The following is an 18,461-nucleotide window of genomic DNA, read 5'->3' on the forward strand; positions in this document are numbered from 1 at the left end:
CCCTGGAGCTCAGCCAGGGGAAGTGGGCGGATCCTCTAGCTTCACAGACCAACCGAAAGTGGTGCTCAGTGAATAGGCACCTGCTGCTGCAAATAGAGACAATGCAGTCACCCCGGCAACTTGGTGTTGCTGGTTGCCGCAGAAACTGCCGCCTGTCTGCCCCGACCTAGAGTTGGATCCTAGTTAGGCTGATAAGAACGCCAGCCAGTGGCGAGGCGCAATGCTGGGCGCTTTGTGGACCCTTGTTCTCCCTGACATCTCCTGCAGTTCAAGCATTGCCCCCCTTCCCACGAACTGGGGAGGATGCCTGACTGGGCTTTTCCTCCCTGCACTTGGGGGGTATGGGCAGCTATGTGAGGGCATCGCACAGGAGGGGTTGGGGAACCGCCTGACCACTGTCCTCCCTGGAGCCAGAGTCACACTCTCTGTGGGTCTCAGTTCTCGCTCATGCTCTAGCTTCGAATATGCAGCTTCCTCCACCAGGAACATTCATTCTTCCCCAACTTCGTTGAATTTCAATATCTTCAACAAGGTGTGAGTTCAGAGGTCACTTCTTTCTGAAGATTTCCTTGGCCTTTACTGTGGCTCCCAGGCCATCCTCTCACAGTACCTATAACACCTATCATCCCCTCGTAACCCAAGGAAGTGAAGCCAGAGGGCAGGGGACAGGGGCTGCTCCTCTCTGTGGGCCTGGGGTCCAGCAGAGAAAGACTGGAGAGGCTGAAAGGTCCAGGGCAGGTGGGAGCTGGGACTGAGCATAGGGCTGGGGGTGGGGGGGAAGCTAGATTCTGCCCCAAGTGGATTCTGTCCCTTTAATAGCTGCTGGCCTGGTCCTCCTTGGACTCCTGCTTTATCTCCTGTTCAGCTGTGACTGCAAATGCTGTGCTGACTCATGTGCCCCGGCAGCCAGCAGGAGCTGGGAGCATGGGCTTCCCAGGGGTCTTGACAGGCTGGGGGCTTCTGGATTACAAGACTGAGAAGTTTGTGATGACCAGAAACTGGCGAGTGGGCATCCTGCAGAGGCTGCTGCAACTTGGGGTCATGGTCTACATAGTAGGGTAAGAGAATGGCTCTTGGCTACACTGTCTGAAGGGACTGAGGGTTGAGGGTTTGACTCTTCAGGGGCCAGGCTGGTGGTAGGTGGAGGTGGAACATGTTGGGACAGGCTAGTGGGAAGGCAGAAGGATCTCTGTCTGTATAGGAGCCAGTGGGTGCAGGAGCAAGCCGTGTGTTTGCCCACCTGCCTCTTTTCCTAGCCCCGTGTTGGGCTCTGGGCACAGAGCAGGATGGGCTCCACCCCTGCCCTGGGCAGAGCAGGATATAGTCCCTGACACTTGTGAGAGCTAGAACACCAAGACCCCCAGTAGAGACCACCAGTTCTGGCTGGGTCAGGGGGGTCTTTAAGGAGGAAGCTGGGTCCAGCTGGTATGGGGAAGGTGTTGGCTGGTGAAGGAGGAGGTTATGACCATCTCCAAGCCCATGGGTGCCTAATAGGACACTGGCTCTCTGATGATGGCGTGCACTTCTGGCCTGTGCAGGGTGTTCGGGGGGTTGGGGCGAGGAGAGTGGAGAGAAGGCAGGGGACCTGAAAGGTATTGGGAACCTATAGTGTGTGAGGGAGAGAGGCTGAGCAAGTAGGGCCCAGCTCCACCAGCGCCAGGGACACACCATACTGCCATCTCCTCCTCCTCAGGTGGGCCCTCCTTGCCAAGAAAGGCTACCAGGAACAGGACATGGACCCCCAGATTTCTGTCATCACCAAACTCAAAGGGGTTTCTGTGACCCAGATCAAGGAGCTGGGGAATCGGCTGTGGGACGTGGCTGACTTCGTAAAGCCAGCACAGGTGGGTGACTCGGTGCTGCTGCCAGGTGCCGACACCTCTGATACCACCGTTGTAGCAAGCCTGTGTGAGACAGGCATGTGGTGCCAGAGGGGGGTGCTGGCACTGTCCCAGGGCTGGGCTTGGGAAGAGTCTTACAGAGGAACGGCACCTGGACAGGGATATTGGGGATGTGTAAGAAGTTTCCAGGTGAATGGGAGGAAGTGTCAGGAAGCCAGGCCAGGGACACTACATTTACAAAGGCTGCATCTGAAAGACTGGAATGTTTGGAAACCTGACATTGAGCTTGAGCTTGAGGGCGGGGTGGGAGGGGAACAGGGGGAACCAGGGCCTGGAACTTCCTGTATGCTCACCTCCCTGACTTGGGGTGCTACTGTCAGGCCCTCCTCTTCTGCCCCTCCCACACTACAATTCTGGTTGTTTCTTCTGCCCAGATTGTCCACAACCTGTTTCCATCTCTGTCCTGCTGATGCTGAAATTGTAGCCCTGGTGACCACTTGCCCCGAGCATAGTTGCCTCCTGGGCACACACCCACCATGTCCAAAGAAAAATCATCTCCCTTTCCCAATGTGTCCTATTTTCATCCTGTTAGACCCAGCTTGACATCTTCCTGTCCTTTCCCTGTCCCATCCATCTCCTAACAGTTTTCCCTGCTGCACATGCCATGCCTGGCTGAGGCTGTGGTTCTCTAGTGAGTCCCCAGGTGCACCTATGCAGCAGCCAGGCTGAGCTTCCACATGGGACATCATCAGAGCCTGCCCTGCCAGCCCTTGCCTTCCACCCTTGGAAGGCTCCCTGTCCATGATGGTGGCCACCAAGTCCCTCCAGATCCTGGCTGCTGCCATAGCCCACTGCCCTCTGCCCCGCCCCTGCCTCCCCTTCCTGGATGTACATTCCCCCGAATTTACAGAGCTCTCATCCTCAGCACACGAGTGCCAGCCACACTTCCTGTTCTTGGCCACCTTTTGCAGGCAGAACTCACCACCTGCGCCCTGGCCCTTGACCATGTGTGCAACGAGGGGTCCGCCTTCCCACCAGCCTGGGTGGGTGCTTGGCCCAACTCAGTTCTGGATCTGTAGTGCTGAGAAACAAGAGGCTCTTAGAAAATTCTGAGTGAATGAGAGTGGACATGAGAAATAAATTTGACTCAAAGAGGCAGACACGGGCTCAGAAATGGCCAGAAACTCCGCCAGCCTCTCACCATGTCCCCTTTGACTTGCTACACTGGAAGCATTGTCCTGGGGCCCAGGGTTGATGACTCCTTGAGGCCAGGGCTCCTTCGCTCACAAACCAGGCTTCTGTCCTCCCCTGCTGAGGGAGCCATGCAGGTACAGACCCTGACCCTTGTCTTCTAGGGAGAGAATGTGTTCTTCTTGGTGACCAACTTCCTTGTGACGCCAGAACAAGTTCAGGGCAGGTGCCCAGAGGTAAGATTGCCCTGGAGCCTTCCAGCCTTGGGTCACCAGCCATGTCCTCCCTTCTCCTTCCCAGGGTGACTGAGGGCTCGGTATGTGCTCCTATATCCCGGGCACTGGGACAGGGCCTTTCTGTGAATCAGTTCATTTAGCAAGCACCCTGCCTGGTAGGAATTACTGCAATTCCCATTGAAGGTGAGAAGACAGAGGCTCAGTGAGCTGAGTCACTTACCCAAGGCCTCCCAGCCTGTGGGTGACAGGACTCTGGACCTCTGAGAAGTAGGCATCCAGAGCCTTCCACTGTCATTTCCTGTGGGATATCCAGGCCCCTCCCAATCCTGGTTCTGCCTCTGGGCACTCTCCACGTTGTCAGTGTGACACCCAGAGCTGGGCACAATGCTCAGGTGCCCTCTAATAGCACAAGCCAGTCTGGGAGATCACCGCCCCTTCTCTCTGCCCAGCCTCTATTGGTGTGTTCCCAGGCACTTTTCATTTCTGTTGGCAAACATGGCACACCTCTGCTTATGAGTTCAGGCTCACTTATGATCTCTGGGTACTTTTTGCTATGACTGTGGTCAGTCAAGCTAGAGCTCCCACCCTCTGTTCATTTCTCAAGCAAAAATGCAGATTCTCCCCCTGAAATTTCACCTGGACATGTGACCGAGCAAGGGCTTGCTGCCCAATGTACATACATAGAAGCCAACCCTGTGGTGCCAAAGCTGTTACCTTACCAAACAAGGGCTTACTCCCCAACCCACATCGGAGCAAATACTATTGCACCAGCTCTTGAGAAAAGAAAGAGTTTTTATTTACGAGTTTGGCCAGCAAGGAGGCAGGAGGCAAGGCTTGAATCTGTCACCCTTAATCCGGGGAGGGGGTATTATAATCTGCCTTGACAGCAGACCCTTTGCTTCTGAAAGGTCTCCTGTATTCAGGTTCTAGTCATGGCCTGGTCCTTGGTCCCATGGGCGGTGGGGGAGGCAGCTGAAGGTTCACAAATGTTAATTTGTGAGTGGTGTTCCAAGGTTTAAACTTTGGCTCTGGGTCTTTTTAAAAACAGGGTCAGTTTTAGTTAGTCCTGCAGCTACAGGCATGTCCCTGGGATTTAGTGTGTGTCACAGAGCACACTCGCTCTCCTCCCCAGCTGTGGATATTTTTCCTCAATTTAAAAAATTTTTATTTTTATGTAATTTTAATATTTTATTTATTTATTTATTTTTGGAGAGAAGGGAAGGGAGAGAGAAAGAAAGAGAGGGAGAGAATCATTGATGTGAACCCACAACCCAGGCATGTGCCCTGACTGGGAATCAAACTGGCAATGACCTTTTGGTTCACAGGCCAGTGCTCAATCCACTGACCCAGGGCCCGATTTTTTTTTTTTTTTTAACAAGGTTACTTTATTTTATTTTATTTATCTGTTTTCAGAGAGAGGGGAAAGGAGAAAGAAAGGGAGAGAAACATCACTGTGTGGTTGCCTCTCACACACCCCACAACAGGGGACCTGGCATGCAACCTAGTCGCATGCCCTGACTGGGAATCAAACCAGCGACACTTGGTTTGCGGGCTGACACTCAATCCACTGAGCCAGAGCAGCCAGGGTCAATTTTTTTTTATTGCAATAAAAGACACAAAATGTAAGATATATCATCTTAATCATTTTTAAGTGTACAGTTTCCCAGCTGTAAATTTCATTCGAACAGTTGGGACCAAGACGTAGCCCTGGAGCCTACCTCCCTGGTGACACCTTTCTTTAATTGAGTCCAACATTAATTGCTTGCTGGGCTGGATTAAATTCTGGACTGTGAGGTCACCTGTCTGCTGAATCCTGGTGATTCTTTCCACCACAGTTGTGGAGGGTGCCACATGTCCCTGGTTTGCCCTGTTCTCAAAGGAAGGGAATCACATGCACATGACTTGTCCTTCCCTCTCTAATGCTCAGAAGGCGTCTATTTCATGTTCAGTTTGTAGGCTATTCTCATTTTTGCTGGAGTTGTGGTTCTGCGTTTTCTGGACTCCATGTGATTCCTCTTTGCCCATGTCCTGACTTTTGGCCCTTCCCGAGAAACTGCTGGGACTGGGAAAGAAATCATCTGATCTGAAAACTCAGCTTCCTGAGACTAGCCAGAGTTTCTGGGGTCCTGGTCATCTGGTCCCTCCCAGCACATGTACTATGCTCCCGTAGCAAACACCTGCTGAACCTCCCCCTAGGCCAGTGCTGGTCTTGCAAAACTCTGTCCTCTGTACTTCAAGAAGCTCCTGCACAGACAGCCTAGCCAAAGGTATGGTCCTATGATGGGGGCAGAGGCTGCAGCCAGGAGATCCAGGGAGGTGCTTCTGCCAGCCTGAGGCCTCAGAAAAGGTTTCCTGCAGGACTGGAGGCTCAAGTGGGATCTTAAAGATGTGCAGGCAGAGGGGGCTGTGTGGGCAAGGGACCTGAGCTGTGTGAGATGAGCCAGCTCCAGAGTCAGCTGCTGCTGAGTGGGTCTGGAGTCTAGATTTGGACTGGGGCAAGAAGCGGGTGGCCAGTGATCTCAGGGGTCCTGTGAAACCCACTAAGAATCTGAATTTGATCACAGGAGTAGCAAGCAGCGACAGATGGGCTCAAGGGAAGGGTACTCCATCTTCTGTACATGGGCCATTCTGGTTGCTGGGTGAAGGCAAATGAGGACAGAAGCAGGGCCCTGTGGTGGTCACCATGGGGGCCAGTTGGAGGATATGGTGGCCCAGCCAAGGTGGTGAAGAGGGGCAGACTCAGGACACAGGTGTAGACAACAGGGCAGAACAGTTGGCCCCATACTGTCTCCAGCCCACTTCTCAGAGTACCCCCTGCCACACACACACAAAGTCCCATGATCTCATTTGGCTTTTCAGAGTCCCTGACCCCTTCCCTGACACTGTGTTTTTCCTGTTGCCCCTGAGCTGGGCTCCCTGGATAGTAGTGTCTATTCTCTGCCCCGGGTGGAACCATGTCTGTGCAAGTGCCTGATGCCCAAGGGTACCTTCCTCTCCAGGGTCTGGGACCCCAAGAAACCTCACCACCTTCCCCTCCTGGCTAATCCCCAGGGCTCTGTGACTGTGTGCACTTATTAATGTCCCTGTTTTACTGAAGAACAGACAGGGAAGGACCTAGCCTTTGGGGTCTTACTTCCCTACCCAGGCCCTTTGGACTGGGGTCCTGTCTTGTCTGCCATGCCCAGTGTCTCCAGCATGAACTTACTCTTCCCAGGGTCCCTCTACCTTCCCTGTTGTGTGACTGAATTAGGCTCAGCACTGACCAACGTGTCGCAGTTGCTTGGACACTGTCCTGCAAAGCAAAAGGTCATGGGTTTGATTTCCTGTCAGGTCACATGCCTGGGTTGTGGGTTCAGTCCTCGGGGTCAGGGCATGTATGAGAGGCAACTGATGGATGTTTCTAGCTCTCCATTTCTCTTTCCCGCCCTTCCCTCTCTCTAAAAATAAATAAATAGAATCTTAAAAATAAAAATGAATTAGAATCAGAGAAGCTGGGCCTGGATGAATCACTTCTGCTCCCACCAGGGACAGAACTATCAGGAGGAAAAGTCTTGCCCTGCCTTGGAATACAGCACCTGCACCCCATCTGGTCGAGGGCTGCTCATGCTCCCTGCTCTGACCACCTCCTTTTATTTGCACCCTCCAGCTTTTCCATGTGCCTTCAAACTAAGGGAACCCTGAGGAATTAAGGTGGGAGGGATGTATCTCTGCGGACTGCAGGGCTGGTCACCCACTGGGCCCTTGACAACTCTGTTCTCACCCATCTCAGCATCCCTCCGTCCCACTGGCCAGCTGCTGGGCCCATGAAGACTGTCCTGAAGGGGAGACAGGGACATACAGCCATGGTAACCGTGGGCCCTGCCTTCCAGTGCCTCTACTGGGAATGGGGCTTGAGGGGCAGGCTGGGACCCTGGGTGGCTCCTGAATGTGGGCCTGGTGCTGCCTCTGCATCTCTCCTTTTTGTCACTAGCCCCTTGTACACCCCCCCACCCCCCCGCCACCCACCCCAGGCCTAGAGTTTGTCTTGTTTTCAAGGGATAAAAACGGGCCAGTGTGTGGTGTTCAACGAGACCCACAGGACCTGTGAGATCCAGGGCTGGTGTCCAGTGGAGAGCAGCACTGTGCCCACGTAAGTTTCCCCCAACTCCCAAGGCAGGGCCCCAGGACCAGCAGAGCCTGCCCTTCATTATCCTTCAACCCACAGGAAGCCTCTGCTGGTCCAGGCTGAGAACTTCACACTGTTTGTCAAAAACACTGTCACTTTCAGCAAGTTTAACTTCTCCAAGTAAGTGGGTGGGTCCTGACAGGCCCCACACCCTCCTATGACCATCCTGGCCTGACCTTTCCTCCTCCTGGTCTCTCTCAGGTCCAATGCCTTGGAGACCTGGGACAACACCTATTTTAAGCGCTGCCGATATGACCCCCTCTCCAGCCCCTACTGCCCAGTGTTCCGCATTGGGGACCTCGTGGCTGCAGCTGGAGGGGACTTTGAGGACCTGGCATTGCTGGTGGGTGTGTGGAGGGCAGGGTTCTGGGAGGATTCAGGGAGAGGGTCTGAGCCCATGTGCCAGCACAGCAGTGACGTGCTATGTGCAGGGTGGTGCTATAGGCATCCGTGTCCTCTGGGATTGCAACCTGGACTCCGGGGGCTCTGACTGCCGACCCCACTACTCCTTCCAGCTGCAGGAGAGGAGCTACAACTTCAGGTGCCGTCCCCACAGCCCCCAGTGCCTGCATTTGCTTCTCAGTCAGGTCCACCTCTGCCTGTCCTGTGGAGGCCAGGACAGACCCCACCACAGCCCAGCCCTCTGGATATTCTGCTCTATATAAGGACGGCTCCAAGAGCAGGAGGGGGTATCCTCAGCTCCAGGTCCCCCAGCACAGGCTCTGTCCAGCCTCTCTCCTGAACTCTCCCCCTTCCACCCCATCTGTCCCCATGTTATTGCTGGGATCCCCTTACCCAGCTCCTCCTCCACCCCACCCTGCTTCTAGCATCTCCCTTCCACAGCAGAGGGGGCTTTCTCTTTTACTTTTCTCTTAAGGTTTTATTTTAAAAATTGATAGAAAAGTTCAAGGATTAGTACCATGAGCACCCATATACTCTTCATCTGGGTTCACCAGGTTTTTTGCTTTTTTCTTTACCATTTTGCCACATTTGCTTCTCCCTACTTCTCTAGAGTGAGCCAGATATATTTAGATAGATTTCAAATGCAACCATTTAAAAGTGGCTGATACCCAGACACTCGCTCCTCTCAACACTGTGCTGAGAATGAGGACATTCCTCATGGGCCCACTGTCCTGTTGTCACACTCAAGACATTTAAGATTGGCAGACTACATCTCATATTTAAATGTCCCCAACTGGGCCAATAATGGTCATAAATCTCTTTAGTTTCCAATCCAGGATGCACTCAAGAATCTTGCATGGCATTTATTGTCATGTCTTTGAGTCTCCTAAGCAGACCTCCCCTTCCCTGCCCAGAATCCTCCTACCACCTCAGGTCACCTTCTCACTGTTGCTCACATGCATAAACGCACAGACACCCGGCCTGGAGGGGACACTCCTGACACTGCTGCCTGGCCTGGCTTCACTGACCTCCCCAGCCCTTTGCTCCCTGCCACACCCTGCTCCCCTCCCTCTGTGCTCTCACCGGTCCTACTTTCTTGGCCTAGAATCCTTCCTGAACCCTGAAAAACCAGCCTGAAAGTCTCCCCCACAGGAAGCCTACCCCAGTTCCCAGGGGAGCATGAATTCCCCACTTTGGACCCTCACAACCCTGGCCTAACCCAACTTCCTCCCACCCCCTATTATTAGTGTCTATTCAGAGACTTCTGTCCCTGTCTCCTCAGGAAGCAGGAAGCTTCTGAGAGGCAGGTCCTGGTTTGCTTTTTCCATGTGTCCTCAGCAATGACACAGAGCTGAGCCCCAAGACTTGGGCTGGGGATGGGGGTTGCTGGAGTCGATGGATGAGCAAGAGGAGGCCTGGGAGTGGGCACAACAGGCCACCAGACTTCCTCTTGCCCACAGGACAGCCACTCACTGGTGGGAAGCCTCAGGTGTGGAGGCCCGGAGTCTGCTTAAACTCTATGGGATTCGCTTCAACATCCTTGTTGCTGGGCGGGTAGGAGGGGCCAGGTGGGGTGGGCAGGGTGGGCGTGGGAGGAGGCGACAACCACGGACTGAGGTTCAGCCCAGGTTTCTCTCAGGCAGGGAAGTTTGGGCTCATCCCCACGACCATCACTTTGGGCACCGGAGCAGCTTGGCTGGGCATGGTGAGTGTGGCCAAAGTGGGCACCCTCTGGCTGCAGACAGGGTGTGCCCAGCCCTGCCTGCATGCACACTGAGCCCTTTCTGCCTGCCATTGAGTCTCAGGGTGAGGGTTGGGGAGATGATAGGAGGGCAAACTGGGGCTGGGACATGGGTCTCTCCTGCCTCTCCCAGATCACCTTCCTCTGTGACCTGCTGCTGCTGTATGTGGATGGAGAAGCCCATTTCTACTGGACAACCAAATATGAGGAGGTGAGCTATGGGCCTGCTCTGCCACCAGGTGCTGCTCCACTTGGATGATGTTGACCAGAGCCCTGACCTAATGTCCTCATCCACAGGCAAGAGCCCCGAAGGCAACTGCCAACCCTGAGCAGACAGAGATGGCCTCCATACCCCCGAACCTGGCTGCCCAGGTGTCTTAGAGGGGACCCAACACCTGCCCCCATGGTTACTGCTGCTGCTGAGAGTCAGACACTGAAGCCAGGGTGGCTCGGCCCAGGCTCTGGCCCCCACTTGCTTGCCTATTCTTGAGTCCTGTAACCATTCCCTGTGGCTGGGAAGGATGGGGCCCCACATTGAGGACCTCAAGGAAACCACCGCAGAACTATGATGCAGGGTGGGGAGAGAATTCTACTTTCAATTGCCAGGCAGACTGTCCTTCAGCCTTGGCTCCAACCTTGGCAGAATGCTGCCTGGGGAGCAACAGAAGCCAGTTTTGCAAAGATCTGCAGTGGAACAGAAGCTATAAAGAAAGGGAGAGCTCTTGGCTTATATTTGGAGAACTCTCCACAAACTCTGTCCCCAGTGCTCCTAGCAGAGGCCTGCTCACCAGCTGTCAGCACTGACCCTCTCACTGACTATAGCCAAGCCCAGCCCTGCCTGGCGTCCAGCCCTCCTCCCCCTGCCAGCACGCCCATCATAGGAAAACCCCTCCCATCTTTACTGCATGGGGGGCTGTGTGGCCAGAGTCCACAGCAAGGTAGAAAGAAGCCTGATGAGAGGGCTGTCTCCCTAATAAAGGACACAGAGGCCCCAGCAGGCTGGCCTGGTTTGGGCTCTGAAATCTTTCAGGGGTCTGTGTCCTGCCTGCTGGAGTATTTCCCCAGGTCTGGGACATCCACAGTCAGGAGGCGTGGGACAGGGACAGCAGGAGCACCCCTCTTAGTCCCAGGGCAGAGATGTGGGAGTACTTACCCCAGGGAGGCAAGGGGCTGCTCCTCATGGGCCCCTAGTGACCAGGGGCATGGGAGCAACTTGCCAACAGTGTCAGTCGGGGGGGGGGGGGGCTGGGGGGGGCTCAGGCTGAGCTAACATCTGGCATCATCTGGCACCTGGAGCCTGAGCAGAGCCTTGGGTCCCTGTTGCCTCTCAATCCCCAGAGCAGTGTATATGAGGAAGCAGGTTCAGGGGGGCCAGGATAAGAGAACAAGGCTATGAGGCCTGGTTGTTGGAGCAGGGTCTCATCTACTTGGCTGTCCTCAGGGCCCAGAGAAAGCTGATAACTTGGCTACAGGAAGCCGAGGAGTAAAACCTGCCAAAGCCAGCAGCGTCCTGTGTGGTCCTTACGGGCAGGAACGTGGAGGTGGAGATGTCCATATTTGCAATACCGCAGTGTGGAAGGGGCAGAGTGGGCCCGGGGACCCCCCAAAGGACTGGTGTTTCATAGCCACCAAGTGGGCTGGAAGGTACTTGGAGCAGGCCCAGGTACTTGTGCACCCATACATAAGCGTGTATACCATACACGCATATCATTCTGAGCCTTTATCACAAAGACCTTGAGGGGTTTGTCGGGGGGAGAGAGAGAGAATGAGTGCCAGCTGGGCCACCTGGGCCTGAAATTGGAAACAAGTGTTGCCTTGGTCTGCACTTATGTATGCTCCTCAGGGCAACCATCTGGACCACGTGGGCTCGGACCTGAGAGGTGCATGTGCCCATGCAGGCATGCCTCTGCATCCCTGGGCAGGCTGCAGACACACACCCTGTCCTCTGGGAGCCCTAGGAAACCAAGGCAACCTGGAACTCCGCTGTCCTTTCCAGGCGGCCTCCTTGGGGCCCAGGCTCTGCTCTCTGGATCCACCCCTGAAAGGACATGTGGAGAGCCCGGGGGAAAGCCCTGAACCCACCTGTCATGGACCCCTCCTCATCTGGTGCTTGTAGGGGTGTGTGTAGCTCCCCTCTGAGATAGGGTGAAGGCACTGGCCTGAGGGTAGGACCCTGGGGCCTGAGCCTGGCTGTGTTCCTGACTCAGGGCTGTCCCAGAGCTGGTGCCTCCCCTTTGCAGAACCTAGGGCCTTTGTTGGGGATTGAGGACAATCATCTGATTCCTGGGGACGGCAAGGACTCAGTGCCACAAAGACCATCACAGTAGACATGAAGGCAGATGGTTGCTTGAGCAGTTATTGTTGTAGGTCATTGGGGCTATGGGCCTCTTACCTGCCCACCCCACCCCACCTGCCCAGGTGGTTCAAGTTGATCATAAACTGACAGATGCTAAGCAAAGTGTCCATCACACCAGCTCTGGCCATGTCCCACTCCCAAAGACTGAAAGCTTGAACCTGGGCTAAGTGCTAAGGTCCTGAGGACCACTGAACATGAGCAGGCCTGCAAACAGGAGCTGCCAGGCCCTCCAGCCTCCTGAGGAGGTAGGGGAGGGTGGGAAGGCCCCTAGCTGTCCTCATGGACTGGTGGGCTGCTCCGTGAAGCTGGGCTCCTGGGCCAGTGCCTGGCTTTGGGACTGCACCACCTGCACTGTCTCCTCCAGGCTGCCATTGGGGAATAGCACGCAGCATGCGGTGGCTGGCTGCTACAGCTCCTGCTCGTTCTCCTTGCTGTACCAGATATCATAGCTGAAATTCACCACAGGTCCTGCAGGGATTGCACAAACCTGAGGGGCAGGTCCCAGCCCATTGCCTTCCTTGACCTCCTTGCTCTACTGCAGACCACCTAGGGCTCCAGCCTGGCCCACACTCACCGATCAGCAGCCAGATGGAGAAGTGCAGCCAGGTCAGGTAGTTCAGCCTCAGCATGAGGCAGATGTTAAGGAGGATGCTCAGGTCTGGAGTCAGGGGCACCAGGAAGGTCTGCAGGCTCAGGACCTGATTTCTCAGGAATCCACAGAGCACTTCTTCACCTCTGCAGATTCTGGAGATAACTACTCCCCATACAGAAAGGGGTGGATGGGCATACTGCCTCCCATGCTTATGACACCCTGCCATGGCAGAGGAAGAAGGAACAGAGGGAGCTGGCTGGGCTGACAGTGAGTGAGTGCTGGCCAGGGGATATACCTGGAAGGTGTCCTGCTGCTGTCATTGCTGGCGGAACCCCAGGATGAGGAGACTAAGCACAAGCATGACAGTGCTGAGTAGGAGCAGCAGGGTACGGCCCCAATGTGGGAGGTGCAGAGCTGAGTCCTCAAAGACCAGCACATAGCCCAGGGTGATGGGTGAGGCCACCATGACATCTAGTGCCCAAGCCACAGAGGCTCCAGGGCTGCACCCACCCAACAAACCCAGGTAGGGCCTTAGGGCAAGCTGTAGCTGCCCGAGCTCAGGGGCTGAGGCCTGCTCAGTGCCTACCAGCTGGGGGCAGTTTTGGAAGAAGTTGTATTCCTTGGCCACAGGGTCAGGGCTGGCTGGGCCTGGGGCACTAGAAAGAGGGAGCTTGTGGAAGCATAGCATGATTATGATGGTGGCCACGAAACTGCAGACCAGCAGTGTGCTAACAAACAGGAACTGGACCAGTGCCTCAAGGTCCAGCAGCAGCATCGTGAAAGCCATGAGGACCCCAAACACCAATATGCTCACCTACATCTGGGGGTGCATGTTGGCAAATGCCTGGAAGAAGAGCCCATGAGTGGCCATTTCCTGTCAGCCTCTCTCTGCCCAAGACTGACCCTCATTCCTTGCACTCGCTGTCCGGCCTCCCTGGAAAACCCCATATTTGATTTTCTGAACATCAATCCCTAGAAACCCCAGGTGGCTGCTTAACCCCCTTACCCCCAGACCGCACTCTGAAATCTGTCAGAGCAAGGGATGAGTGGGTAGCTGAAGAGTTGTCCCACTGAATCCACAGTGTGTGTGTGTGCATTGTTGTTTATTGCAGCAAAGTATTCCAGTGAGTGGCTGTAGGTTTTTTAGTATGTTTTGTATCGCTGGATGCTTGGATGTTTTCTGGTGTTTTATACATAAAAAATACAATAAGCAATCTGTGTACTAGCCATTTCTTACTGGTGATGTAGGTGTATATGGGATGCCAGAAATGGATGGCTGTGATTTTGTAGATACTGACAGATTCCTTATCATCAGCAATATGTAGGAATTACTCTTTTTCCACAGCACGGTAGGCTTCTGCCTTTATTTTGTTCATTTTTATGTCCTCAGCACATAGGTATCTAATAGGCATTGTTGAATTGGTACATTAATAGTTAAATTGATGGAAATCAACCAACACCTCTGTCATTGTGCACTTCTAAAACAAGTGGTGCCCAAGACTCAGTCTTATGTGGAGACAGGTCAGAATGTCCCTCTGACAGGACTTTACATGATCCAGTTCAAGTTTCACTTGTTCTCAGTTAACTGAGGTTGATGGCTAGTCATTTCAACCTTAGTTTCCTCTCCTAATCACTGTGGCAGCTTCCAAACTTTATAAAAAATAAAAATACATATAACTCACACTAACCTCAGCATTCTCCCTTTGTAAAAGTTGGTTTCAGAGCTTCTGTTGTTGGTCATTGTACGGCATGAAATCAAGCTCTCAAAAATTTTTTTAGAGGTGAGTTATTTCAAGTGTAATGGAAAGGTAATTCTATTATATGTCAGATAAAAGAAACTTCAGGATTAGGAAAGAAGTGCTTTTCATCATTTTTAGGAGTTATTTTTAGCAAGGCTTTGTCTTAAGAAGAAAAATACAATGATTAATACTTTCAAAACTATTCAGCCATTACTTGTTGGTATAATAGGGTCTCCTCAAGTTGAAATGCCGAAACATGATTTTAAAAGTTTACAGTACTTAGTTAAACCAGTCCTGCAAGCTCCATTCAAGGTAAGTGCTCAATATGGGTGTACTGTTTTTTATCTTTTATACTGTATTTTTATTGTACCTTTTCTATGTTTAGATACACAAATACTTACCACTGTGTTATAATTACCTATAGTATTTAGTACAGAATATGCTATACAGGTTTACAGTAGTCTCTCTCTATATCGTGGTTCACTTATCACAGCCTCACTGTATCGCGGGATTTTAAAAAATACTATATTTAATTATTTATTGCGGATTTTTCACTATATCATGGGATTTTGTGGTACTATATACCTATGTTGTTAAAGTTACATAGATTTAAGAGTGTAGAATATGTTTAAGAACATAAATAGCGTTTATAAAAATGTGGAAAAGGTTAATAAGGGACTGGGAATGGTTTATAAGTGTGTGGAAAGGCTTTATAAAGCCTTAAAATATATATAAATACTAAAATAAATGTAAGGTTCCTACTTCGCAGATTTTCACCTCTCGTGGCGGGGGGGGGGGTGTCTAGAATGTAATACCCACGATAAGTGAGGGAATACTGTATAGCCTAGGAGCAATAGGCTGTACCATATAGCCTAGGTGTGTAGTAGGTTACAACATCTAGGTTTGTGTAAGTGCATTCTATGATGTTCACACAATAAGAAATTGTCTAATAATGTGTTTCTGAGAATGTATTTCTGTCATTAAGTGTTGCATGACTGTATTAATTTACAGTATCAGGTTGTATTTTCATGTCGTAGTGATTATTGCTTTGAAGATAAGGGGGGCAGGGGTCTCACATTTATGTTCCGTTTCCCAGCGTGAGTGGATTTCTATCCATGTGGGGCAGGCTGGTGTCCAGATCGGCAATGCCTGCTGGGAACTGTACTGCCTTGAACATGGAATTCAGCCTGATGGGCAGATGCCAAGTGACAAAACCATTGGTGGTGGGGATGACTCGTTCAACACATTCTTCAGCGAGACTGGGGCTGGCAAGCATGTGCCCAGAGCAGTGTTTGTGGACCTGGAGCCCACCGTGGTTGGTAGGTACTCGGGCAAGTAGGGTGGTTTTCCACAGAGGCTGGGAGAGCCTTGCTAAATCCCCAAGGTGCTCCTTGGGATCCCTCTACAGAAAGGATGGATGGACACATGGGTATGTCCATGAACACATTAGGTGAGAAACTCAAAGGTTAATACTTGAAACGGGGGCTTAGGCTCCCGAATAAGGAAAACCTAACTTGAAGGGAAAAAAGCTGCTTGTGACAGATTCATCTGTGACTGCCCCAGCCCCAGGCCGCTGTAGAACCTGCCTGCAGGGTGCCTGGGGACGTGTATCTCCTTAATGCTGTGCAGTCTTTCAGGCTGGTGCACAAGAGTTTTGACCTGCATCTCAGACATGGAAAGTGGAGAACATTTGTTGGGTTCCTCCCAACACTGTTTATCTGTGGTGAGAGGAATTTTTTTTTTAACAAAACAGGACATTTTCTGAAGAATTTCTGTCCCCCTGTTTGGGTGGTGTAATTAGTGTCAGAAACGGTGGTTAGCCTTAAAAATAAGATTTTTTTTTCTTACAATAGGAATTTTCTGGGAATTTGGTAATTAATGTGGATATTTGAAATTGGGACATTACTCTTGGTGTCACCAAATCCCACTTAATTCCATAGGTATATAGAAATCAAACCCAATCTAAATGTCCTATTAAGGCTGTCTGCCTCCAATGCTCCAGCTTGGTGGGAAACTCCCTGTCCAGCAGAGGTTTCAGGATCATGGATGAGAGAACAGATTTACCCAGGACACTGTATTTTGTCTGGAGGGATGGGAGGTGGCAAATCTCTCCAGGGGAGAAGTGTACAGAATTCCCATTTCCCGTGCCTTTTCTTGAGGAGGGGATTCCGGAGATACAAGGTCAAGACTTATGAATCATCAATAAGCTTTCAGATGCTTGGGTTACAGTTGATGGTTACTGATCACAGATATCAATGTAAAGAACTCAGTGACCAGTCTGTGTCAGGTCTGCTAAACATTCTGATGTCATGCTGATGTCAGGTGCAAGACTTCATACATTTTTAGCTACACACTGTTTATAGTTACCTAAGAGATAAGAAAAGCAGAGCAAGCTCTAAAGCATAATATGCAGTCTTCAAATCCAATTTCCATGGGAACCCTCTGAGTGGCCTTCTATCCTGTCTGCCTCTGCTTTCCTGGTGTTCCGATCAAGTCTGACAAGGCCTTCAGCAGGAGCCCGGCTCGTGGATTCTGGGCTACAAGTCTCGAAAACACACAGAACAGTCCCCTACATCCTATGAAGTATTTGATTTAAAGAAAAATAATCATGAATCTTTTTATGAAAAAAAAAAAGGCAACATCTTTCTGTCTTCGTAAGCCTAGTAATTCTAGCCTGAGTTTGCCTCTGGCCTCCATTTTTATACTAGCTTTTCATTTGATACAGAGAAGAAACCTTGCGGTCGTGTTTCAGCTTTGTCCCGTACTTGATTACTGAACCCCTGGGATCTGTGCTTCCCTGAGCCTCGCTTTTCATGCTGCCTCCTCTGGCTCAGACCCTTGCTGCTTCTTCTGGTGAGCCTGCTGTACTGGGTTCTTAACTAGGACTTCCTACCCTGAGTCTCTTCCTCTAGCTTGGGGGTCAGCATGGGTGGTGGACCGGAGCCTGATTATGTAAAGTTTAACATGAACACAGCCACACCCATATAGCATCCTATTGTTGTGGCTGCTTTTGTGCTACAAAGAGATAACTGAGTGGCTGTAACAGACTGTATGGCCCACCTAGCATAGAGTATGTACTATCTCACCCTTGACAGACGAAGTTTGCTGACCCTAACTCTAGCTAACTCTGTCTGTATTCTGCTGCCAAAACCTCTGGTCCTGTCTCCTCAGGTTCTGAGGCCTAGAATGTCACCCCCTCCCTCCTACCTAGCGCACACACAGACCACCTGCTTTGCAGTTGTAGTGATGGTCCTGGGTCCTCTGGCCGCGTACCTTTCACTCTGCTATGCACACAACGGTTGTTTGATGGGAAAGCCGGATGGGATCTTCCCTTGCAATACCATCACAGTTATGTACTGGCTGAAAAGGCTTCTGCTTTGGGGATCAATTCCCCTCTTGTTGAAGCCTATGGAGAAAGTAACCTATGAAGAATCTGGGGCAGTGTCCTTCAGAAGGAAGATCATTCTGTCATCAGGGTGCCTATCACATGTCACAGTTGCTAAGACACAGCCCTTCAGGCAGCTTGAGACTGAGCCAGAATGGCCGGCTCTGGCCATTTCCTTGTCTGGAAACCAGCACACTGCTTTCCTGGCACCATACCTGGCACAAAAAAGGGCTCAGAGACTGCAGGGTGAACCAGGCCTCTGCCAGGTTGCCAGAGGGCACCTATATTTCTTCCATTTCTGGGAAAGCAGTCACCATTTCTGGGTTCGACAGAGACTTCACACAGTGCTTTATTCCCCTTCTCTGGCAGGTGGGCATCAACTACCAGCCCCCCACTGTTGTTCCTGGGGGAGACCTGGCCAAGATACAGAGGGCTGTGTGCATGCTGAGCAACACCACTGCCATCGCTGAGGCCTGGGCCCGCCTGGACCGTAAGTTCGACCTCATGTATGCAAAGCGAGCCTTTGTGCACTGGTACATGGGAGAGGGCATGGAGGAAGGGGAGTTCTCTGAAGCCCGGGAGGACCTGGCAGCTCTGGAGAAAGATTATGAAGACGTGGCCATGTATTCTGTGGAAGCGGAGGCTGGACAAGGGGAAGAATACTGAATGGGAGAGGGGCTGGTGGGTGTACCTCTCTTCCACTCTTCCCTGCCACCCCTCAGCTCAGTGGGTTTCAAGTTGTTTGTCATTAAAGTTTCCATATCAAACCTGTCTGCTGTGATGCTCAGCTGGGACACTCTCCTCTGCCCACAG

At 52.0% G+C, this 18,461-nt stretch overlaps 3 protein-coding genes across 3 annotated transcripts; 2 read left to right on the top strand and 1 right to left on the bottom strand.

The window, feature by feature from the left end:
- Nucleotides 1-924: 924 nt before the first annotated feature.
- P2RX6 (purinergic receptor P2X 6) lies at nucleotides 925-10,530 on the top strand. The gene is made up of 12 exons (XM_090290992.1): nucleotides 925-1,058; nucleotides 1,694-1,844; nucleotides 3,197-3,268; nucleotides 7,038-7,113; nucleotides 7,304-7,397; nucleotides 7,473-7,553; nucleotides 7,635-7,776; nucleotides 7,865-7,974; nucleotides 9,296-9,389; nucleotides 9,475-9,540; nucleotides 9,710-9,787; nucleotides 9,874-10,530. Exons 1-12 carry the CDS (start codon nucleotides 925-927, stop codon nucleotides 9,955-9,957), a joined length of 1,182 nt encoding a protein of 393 aa, XP_090147118.1. The 3' UTR covers nucleotides 9,958-10,530.
- A 1,679-nt stretch (nucleotides 10,531-12,209) lies between these two features.
- Nucleotides 12,210-13,395, bottom strand: SLC7A4 (solute carrier family 7 member 4). The gene is given in 3 exon segments (XM_090257464.1): nucleotides 12,210-12,400; nucleotides 12,507-12,615; nucleotides 12,820-13,395. Coding segments are annotated over 3 exon segments (876 nt in total).
- Nucleotides 13,396-14,509: 1,114 nt separating this feature from the next.
- Nucleotides 14,510-18,314, top strand: LOC149997169 (tubulin alpha-3 chain-like). The gene is made up of 3 exons (XM_090257465.1): nucleotides 14,510-14,575; nucleotides 15,360-15,578; nucleotides 18,018-18,314. The coding sequence occupies exons 1-3, from the start codon at nucleotides 14,510-14,512 to the stop codon at nucleotides 18,312-18,314; spliced, it is 582 nt and encodes a 193-aa protein (XP_090113591.1).
- The last annotated feature ends 147 nt before the right edge of the window (nucleotides 18,315-18,461 follow it).

The sequence above is a fragment of the Furipterus horrens genome, unplaced genomic scaffold (genome assembly GCF_987537825.1).
Source record: "Furipterus horrens unplaced genomic scaffold, mFurHor1.1.pri manual_scaffold_11, whole genome shotgun sequence".
In the NCBI taxonomy this organism is placed as follows: Eukaryota; Metazoa; Chordata; class Mammalia; order Chiroptera; family Furipteridae; genus Furipterus; species Furipterus horrens.

Bases quoted from the DNA above. Each gene is read 5' to 3' on its own strand.
- LOC149997169 (XM_090257465.1), top strand. From the start codon at position 14,510: ATGCCGAAACATGATTTTAAAAGTTTACAGTACTTAGTTAAACCAGTC. The intron at 14,576-15,359 runs GTAAGTGCTCAA...TCCGTTTCCCAG, and splicing joins TCCTGCAAGCTCCATTCAAG to CGTGAGTGGATTTCTATCCA. The intron at 15,579-18,017 runs GTTGGTAGGTAC...CTTCTCTGGCAG, and splicing joins TGGACCTGGAGCCCACCGTG to GTGGGCATCAACTACCAGCC.
- P2RX6 (XM_090290992.1), top strand. From the start codon at position 925: ATGGGCTTCCCAGGGGTCTTGACAGGCTGGGGGCTTCTGGATTACAAG. The intron at 1,059-1,693 runs GTAAGAGAATGG...CCTCCTCCTCAG, and splicing joins GTCATGGTCTACATAGTAGG to GTGGGCCCTCCTTGCCAAGA. The intron at 9,541-9,709 runs GTGAGTGTGGCC...TGCCTCTCCCAG, and splicing joins GAGCAGCTTGGCTGGGCATG to ATCACCTTCCTCTGTGACCT.